The sequence below is a fragment of the Doryrhamphus excisus genome, linkage group LG8, assembly GCF_037039965.1.
Source record: "Doryrhamphus excisus strain RoL-2023G ecotype Guam linkage group LG8, RoL_Dexc_Guam_v1.1, whole genome shotgun sequence".
In the NCBI taxonomy this organism is placed as follows: domain Eukaryota; kingdom Metazoa; phylum Chordata; class Actinopteri; order Syngnathiformes; family Syngnathidae; genus Doryrhamphus; species Doryrhamphus excisus.
In genome coordinates, this window is record NC_136364.1 from 12,436,338 (window position 1) to 12,443,856 (window position 7,519).

The following is a 7,519-nucleotide window of genomic DNA, read 5'->3' on the forward strand; positions in this document are numbered from 1 at the left end:
GAAAACAAATACGTTTCGTTGCAGTTGTACCTCCGACCACTGCAAGGCGCTGTTTGAAAAACAATGTCGTCAAAAAATATATATGCGCATGCGCGCTCACTATTTTTAAAAGAGTTGTGGTAGTCTTACTCGTTAACTGCGGAACTTATCGGGAAATCACGGTTTTAGTATAATTTTGCTGTTTATTATCAATCAGTAATCGTTGTAATGGATTTGGAAACTGGAACATATGAGCCAGGATTCGTGGGGATCCGGTTTTGTCAAGAATGGTGAGTTTGCGACGAGGGCCTTTGCGTGAATGAAACTAGCTAGCTGGCTAGCAATGTAAGAAAACGTGATAGCTACACTGCTAGCTTTGAACCATCTCAATAAAGCCGTTTTATTTTCCAGTAACAACATGTTGTACCCAAAAGAAGACAAGGAGAATCGTATATTGCTGTATGCGGTAAGTTTATGAGTTAATTTAGGTACTGAATTAAATTACAGGTTAGTCGTGCATATCAGAAATAACCTGGGTGAATTTTTTAAAATAGCTGCATTTATTAAACTGAAACTTTATTTATCAAACACTGGGGAAATTCCACTGTTGAGATATATATATCTATATAAACAGGACAAAGTCACGACTGAAATAATGAATTTCGTTATAACACACATTGCACACCAGGAAAAACATTGACACTTTTTATACTGATTATTTAGGATTGGATTACTCTGTTTTGAACATCTCTCTCTCTGGCTGTCTTTGTTTCCACAGTGCAGGAATTGTGACTACCAGCAAGAAGCAGACAACAGTTGTATTTATGTCAATAAGATTACCCACGAGGTTGAGTAAGTATGAATATTACGTGATATTACACTCTTGTTTGTGTCTGCTTTGCTCTCTGACCTGTGTTCAACAAACCATTTTTTTCAACTGAATAACCATTTGTCAACATGTATCTTTGTGCAGTGAGTTGACCCAAATCATTGCAGATGTATCTCAGGATCCAACTTTGCCGAGAACAGAGGACCATCCCTGCCCAAAGTAAGCCATTTGTTTCTCTTGCCAAGCCCCACAACCTGCAAACAATCTTAATTTTCACAGAGATCCAACAAATTTGCTCCATCAGAGCCGTAAATCAGGATACAGTCATCCCTTGCAATGGAACCGTTCAAACATTGTTCCATCACTCTATTACAGTTTTTCAAAAATTAATCGGTTAATAAATGATGATCTGTGGTTGGATATTATTAGTATAAACATATTGAAAGATAAGTTATATGTAGTATTCTGGTCACAACACATTAGTAATGTTACATTGATGGGACATGACGCAGATTACTTTCACACTGCATGGAATCAGCCAAGGCATGTCCGACATGATATAGTCAAAAAAGCTGTACCCCCATTGTGTGTGGAAGTGGTAAGTTTTCGGCTTATTCTTTCCCTCTTCATTTAAACCTTTTCTTAAGTTTAGAATGAATACATTGGAGGTTAACTATTTAGCTTGGTAGCCTGCTATGTTTAAAGTAGCAGCCATCTCTTGTGACATGGTAGTGGGAGCAGGCTGCGGAATCTGAGCGTTTTGGCCAAGAGGAGAAGAATGCAGATTTACCCTGTACACAACTTTAGATTTATGCAGTATTTTGTTTAAAGAAACTCAGTATAGTGCCCATTTGGATCCAATATCATTTTAAAAGACCATTAAATAAGCATTTTGGTCTCTCCCTAGATGTGGCCACAAGGAGGCAGTGTTCTTCCAGTCCCACAGTATGAAGGCAGAGGTAATGATGCTAATACTGTATACCAATGTTTATGAACATATACAGTATCATGAACACACTGATGATGTGAAGTGGGATATATTGTGATACTTTACATGATATCTAATTTTGAGTGTTCTTCCCAACACAGGATGCTATGAGACTGTATTATGTCTGCACGGCCCCACACTGTGGACACAGATGGACAGAATAAAGCTGTTTGTCTGCCATTAGAAGGTCTTGTAATTTTATATCTTGTAAATATTGTGTTATTAATTTTAGGGTTTTTTAAGCAGCAGTCATTCCCCGATGTTTGTGTTATTAAAAGAATGAGTTCTTTCACATTAAGTGTTTTCATTATTTAAGGAAGTACTGTTGACAGGATACTACATGGTTACTATACCGTCTTTATGCTAGCATGTAATACAGATATCCTCAAAGTTCTATAGTCATTAGAGAGATGGTCAACAAGTGTCCTGCTGTGGTCATGCGCATTAGAAAGAGGATCTCTTGGGCTCCTCAAACACTCCGGCTGATCACTCTGAACACAGCAGACGCCCTCTTGAGCCACTGTGTCATTTTTTGTCCTCACAAGGATGCAGACCTCCAAGGTTGGACATGGTTTTTGCAACAAGTCGTCCTTCAGCATCAGCAGCCTCTTGTGGAACGATGAGCAGAAGGAGCAGAGAACGAAACAACTTTTCACTTGTGAGAAGATTGTGAGAAATAAAGAAAAAGCAGAGAAGCCTCCTTTTAGTTACAACGCTCTCATCATGATGGCCATCCGTCAGAGTCCTGCAGGACGACTCACTCTGAGTGGCATCTATGAGTTCATCATGCACAACTTCCCTTTCTATAGGAACAACAGACGGGGATGGCAGAACTCTATAAGGCACAACTTGAGTCTGAACAAGTGTTTTGTCAAAATACCTCGCCACTACAACGACCCGGGTAAAGGCAGCTACTGGATGCTGGACTCCTGCAGCGAGGATGTCTTCATCGGGGCCATCTCAGGGAAGCTCCGGCGTAAGAGCAGGAATACAGGGGGAACCAAGTTTGCAGCCAAAGGAGCGCAGATTCGTGTAGTGTCCACCAGCAGCTCATTTTACTGGCCGGTGCCGCTCCCGGCACCACTTGTGCGCACCCATGAAGGAAGCTCGCAACCAGGCTTCTCACGCCACGCCGTGCAGCTTCTGCACGGGACACGACCACCCAGTGCTAGCGGAATCACGCAGGCGCACTGTGCGACGTCTTCCGGCGTACTGGGCTGCCGCGGACAGTCCGGAACCGGCTGCGGGTCTTTCTCCACATCCACTCCTACAGCATGCACCTGGTCTCTGCAGGATCAGCGTCCCCTCGGCTTCTACTCGCAGCAAATACCATGCAACCCATGCCGTGATGGCTGCACCATGGACATGGGGGGGTGCTGGGGTGACTTCCGAAGTTACTGCCACCCAGTCACCCATACATATCCTATTTAAGCGGGGAATATATATTTCTAAAATAGCATTAACAAAACACATGTAACATGGTGTTATTAGACGCTGCATTACATAACTGTATCCAATGCAATACCAAAGTGTTCATGTGCGTTAAAAATGTTGTTTTGCAGGAGAAAGTTCGTAGAATAAGAAAATTGCTTAGATACCTGGTGCATATGGTAGGTGTACGTTTTATGCATAAAATGCACCCAGAAAATTGCTGTTAGTGTCTATGTGCTGCATTAGTGTCTATGTGCTGTATGTGTTGTCATATGGTACTGTGTTTTTTCTTAATGTTTTGTTTAATTTGTCACTGGAGACATTCGCAAATAAGAGCGTCAGTGGGCGATAATTATGCAGCATTTTATTTTCTTTGCTATGCACACAGAATATATAAATTTGACACTATACATGACTGAACTATGTATACACTTTTTTGTAACTAGTTTTAAGTATTTATTTATTCATTAATGCGAATAATATTTTTCAAAACATAGTCTACACCACACCATTAGCAAGATTGAAGTCTTGCCTGAACAAATTGTACCCAAAACCTTTACAATAAACCTGCATGAGACATTTGTGTCACTGTATCGCAATGCCTAATAAAGTATATTTAATCCAATTTTTTGTTTGCGTTTATAATTAATGTTTATGACAACAAATATTAGAAATTCGTGTGATGCTGTATATTTAAAAGTTTGCCACGACAGTACTCCGCTTATAATCGTTTTGCATGTAATACAGAATGGCCTACTAAGACAACCCGGAAGTTGCTGAAAATAAGACCTGGAAATCCCGGAAGTACTTGTGTCTCCACGCTAATCGAAATCGTTGGCGCTACGCAGGCGACGTGAGGACTACTATTTGAACGAAATATCATCAATCATGTGAGTATTTTTCGACAGTATTGCATCCCATCTAAGTAATCGAGTGATATATCTAATCACAGCTAAGCCGCTTGTAATTTTCGAAGTTGGTTGGCTAGCAGTATGAAGCGAGGCTAGTTAGCCGGAGCTAACACACCCTTTGTATGCTCTTTATTCACTTCCTATCAGCTATAAAGTAGTGTGAATAACCACCTTAATTTTGTGTTTTTATTGTACAAATTGCATACAGACGCAGCTTTATATTAGCGACACAAGGTGTACGTTGTGTTGTAAGCACAGATGCTAATGGACGCATTTTTACTAGCTTTTCATATTGTCGTATTGTGCTTTGCATAGATTCGAGTGCTTTAACGATTACGAATTATATATCCGTTGTAAAAAAGTTTTATTTATTTACACTTTTTGCCGTTTTTGTTTTTGAAGGAGTCTCCTAACCAAACCCAAGTCCGAAATGACTCCTGAGGAGCTCCAGAAACGTGAAGAGGAGGAATTCAACACGGGCCCTCTGTCTGTGCTCACCCAGTCGGTCAAGAACAACACACAAGTCCTCATTAACTGCCGGAACAATAAGAAGCTCCTTGGGAGAGTCAAGGCTTTTGACAGGTACCCCAAAAAGGAATTTGGGATGATCGGGTTTAAGTTGTGTTTTTTTTCCCAGATATAAGACATGTTTTGTGGTTGTTGTTCTAGGCACTGTAACATGGTCTTGGAGAATGTGAAGGAGATGTGGACGGAGGTTCCCAAGAGTGGCAAAGGAAAGAAGAAGTCCAAGCCTGTGAATAAGGATCGCTACATCTCCAAAATGTTTCTTAGGGGGGATTCGGTCATTGTTGTGCTGAGAAATCCTCTCATCACAGGAAAATGAACTGTTCAGTAGATCGAGCTGCAGGGTCTGTAGTTTTTTTTTTGTTTTTTTTTTATATATTTTGATTTTGTTGTTCGATTTCTCAGTACCCCAAGCAAACAGGGCTTTGATTTCCCTACAGATAGCTTCTGTATTTTTCATTTTAATAAAACAAAACAGTGATTCATAGATCCAATTGTGTCACTTTACATGCAGCCAAGCGTACTCCTCTTTACCCCGCTGTCACCATTCTCCTCCCCTGGTGGCATCTTATGTTCGGCTTGATCTCAGGTCGCCAACTGTCAATACGCGACAAACTGCCGTTTGAAGACTAGCTGCATTATTTATGAAAGCAGATGTGCTGACTGTCACTTCACACCCTTCAGTGTTCTCCAATGCCAGCCACTTGGTTTGTTTAATGGTTGAACAGCAAAGCTGGTCTTCCTGTGACCAAACATTCTTTTGTATTACGTTATACCCTCAATAGCTGCGACAGGCACACTTCATGTGTGCATATAAACAACCAATGTAGAGCCAAAGTAAGAACTGTATAAAGATAAAACGTGCTTTGATTGTCTAGTAATAGTAGTAATGATATGTGGCACAGTCGCATTGATTCTCTTTTATTCTCACAAAAGTACTAAAGTAGTCTTCAAAACGTCTTCACAAATTTTGAGGTTGTAATCTATCTTTGAGCAGGAATTGTTTATTTAGTAGGTAAGCGATAAGAGTGAAGGGGGAAGTGTGATTATGATAGCAATCAAGTCAGGCATCAGTGAAGCAATGTGACACCCCACAGGGACAGTGATGGTTGCTGTAACCATATCCGCTATGGGTTGTTTCCAAGCAGAACCATAGCCGGGGTGTTTGGGCCAAAAGGAAGAAGAGGTGAGGATCTGTAAACATACAAGCACTCACAGGAAAGTGAATATTTGTGATAAATAATACATAAATGCTTTCATGTTTGAGCTGTGATACTGTGATGGAGATGAGGTCATATTGCAGCTTTTAAAACACTTTTGAGTTGTGTTATTTTGGGGTCTAAAAGTCCATTTCTCTGCTAAGCAAGTCAGAGCTTTTCTTCCTTTCGCTTGCAAACACACAAAAAATGTCTCAAAGTTATTAATTTTTTCATACTTTGTTTCAATTTGAACATTTTTGTTTTGTTACAGCCTCACGGTGGCCAAGTCATGAGATTGGGAAGACTTGGGTTCGGAGTTTGCATTCTCCCCGTGCATGCGTGGGTTTTCTCCCGGTACTCCGGTTTCCTCCCACATTCCAAAGACACGACTCCAAATTGTCCATAGGTATGAATGTGAGTGTGAATGGTTGTTTGTCTATATGTGCCCTGTGATTGGCTGACCACCAGTCCAGGCCTCTCGCCCGAAGTCAGCTGGGATAGGCTCCAGCATACCCGTGACCCTAGTGAGTATTAAACGCTTTGTTACAGGTCAGTGAAGTACACAGATGCTCATCATTCTGTATCCTTGACTGCATTGTCAAGTCAGTCCTGAATATTTATGTGATTATGACATCTAGCGGCATATGGTGGTATTACACACTTGACTTGCTCTGGCTGAATTAGTTTAAAATAAATTGTTTGTGTTGGATAATACATGTAAAAGTGGGGTTGGTGTGATATAGCTCAGTTTCTAACATTGGGAGCATAAACGTGCCCTACACAGAGCTTTCCTTAATGCAGTGCAAACATTTAATTTGGCATTTTAGTCCTCTGTCAACATGAACGATGCGAACCGAGTCGCAGCTTGGACCCCCCCCCCCCCCCCCGTTTATTTGTTTGGATTTTCTTTCTTCGCACTAAAAGTTGTTTTGCACAGAAATTCATTGTAGCCTGCTTTGTTTTTTAATGTTTATACATGTTCAAGTCATGTTTTACATACAGACAGACACACACACACACTGTCAAAGCAGAGTGTTATAGCACCACCCTGTGGAATATTTACAATGAATCCAGATCAGACTTTAAAAGGTTATAGTATCAGTATTTCAGAATAATTCAAACTCATATCGCTGGGATATCTACATCCATTCCTCACAGTGATTGTTTCCAAAATAAAAAGAATGAAGGCCAAGCTGGCTTCTTAAAACTTAATAAATATAAAAATGAGCCAAATGAGCCAGTTTTTTGAACGGCTCTTTGAAATGAACGGCTCATCAAGATCCGGCTCCCCTCAAAGAACCAAAAATCCCATCTCTACAACTAACTCTAAAAGCAGTTTTCTCAGTCACTTCCTGTCCGTCACCCCTTTTCCTTCCCCAACGCCGGAACATCTCTCTCCATGGCAACACATGCATGAACACCTCCGAGGGTCATTACAGTAGCATACAGTTATATTCTGCCCACACTAATTCCTTATTTCATACAATTCTTAGGAGCTAAAGCATTGAATGGAATGATCGTCTATTCTACTGTATGTGCTTCAACATGTTAGCATTTCCCCCAACCTACATACTCTGTTGCCCAATTCCATACCTCCTGTCACACAGCCAACTGTGAAGGAAAATGGCCCATTGACGTCATACTGTGGAAATAAAGT

The 7,519-nt window shown here is 40.8% G+C and overlaps 3 protein-coding genes across 4 annotated transcripts; all 3 read left to right on the forward strand.

Annotated features, from left to right (window-relative positions):
- The first annotated feature begins 104 nt into the window (after positions 1 to 104).
- polr2i (RNA polymerase II subunit I) lies at positions 105 to 2,094 on the forward strand. 2 transcript variants are annotated; one of them, XM_078792578.1, is made up of 6 exons: positions 105 to 269; positions 375 to 445; positions 758 to 831; positions 953 to 1,027; positions 1,716 to 1,767; positions 1,898 to 2,094. In XM_078792578.1, the coding sequence occupies exons 1-6, from the start codon at positions 230 to 232 to the stop codon at positions 1,958 to 1,960; spliced, it is 375 nt and encodes a 124-aa protein (XP_078648704.1). In that variant the 5' UTR covers positions 105 to 229; the 3' UTR covers positions 1,961 to 2,094. The 2 variants fall into 2 exon arrangements, with proteins under 2 accessions (XP_078648704.1, XP_057936125.1); XM_058080142.2 differs by having other exon boundaries at positions 391 to 445.
- A 98-nt stretch (positions 2,095 to 2,192) lies between these two features.
- On the forward strand, positions 2,193 to 3,382 carry LOC131134852 (forkhead box protein G1-like). Its single transcript, XM_058080512.2, has one exon. It carries the CDS (start codon positions 2,343 to 2,345, stop codon positions 3,225 to 3,227), a length of 885 nt encoding a protein of 294 aa, XP_057936495.2. The 5' UTR covers positions 2,193 to 2,342; the 3' UTR covers positions 3,228 to 3,382.
- Positions 3,383 to 3,985: 603 nt separating this feature from the next.
- snrpd2 (small nuclear ribonucleoprotein D2 polypeptide) lies at positions 3,986 to 5,152 on the forward strand. The gene is made up of 3 exons (XM_058080162.2): positions 3,986 to 4,117; positions 4,541 to 4,720; positions 4,808 to 5,152. Coding segments are annotated over exons 1-3 (357 nt in total). The 5' UTR covers positions 3,986 to 4,115; the 3' UTR covers positions 4,983 to 5,152.
- The last annotated feature ends 2,367 nt before the right edge of the window (positions 5,153 to 7,519 follow it).

What these genes read in the sequence shown, in the direction of transcription:
- polr2i (XM_058080142.2), top strand. Translation starts at nt 208, where the DNA reads ATGGATTTGGAAACTGGAACATATGAGCCAGGATTCGTGGGGATCCGG. An exon ending in AAGATTACCCACGAGGTTGA is followed by an intron (nt 832 to 952) that starts GTAAGTATGAAT and finishes ATCTTTGTGCAG; the next exon opens with TGAGTTGACCCAAATCATTG. An exon ending in GAGGACCATCCCTGCCCAAA is followed by an intron (nt 1,028 to 1,715) that starts GTAAGCCATTTG and finishes GTCTCTCCCTAG; the next exon opens with ATGTGGCCACAAGGAGGCAG.
- snrpd2 (XM_058080162.2), top strand. An exon ending in AGAGTCAAGGCTTTTGACAG is followed by an intron (nt 4,721 to 4,807) that starts GTACCCCAAAAA and finishes TTGTTGTTCTAG; the next exon opens with GCACTGTAACATGGTCTTGG.
- LOC131134852 (XM_058080512.2), top strand. Translation starts at nt 2,343, where the DNA reads ATGCAGACCTCCAAGGTTGGACATGGTTTTTGCAACAAGTCGTCCTTC.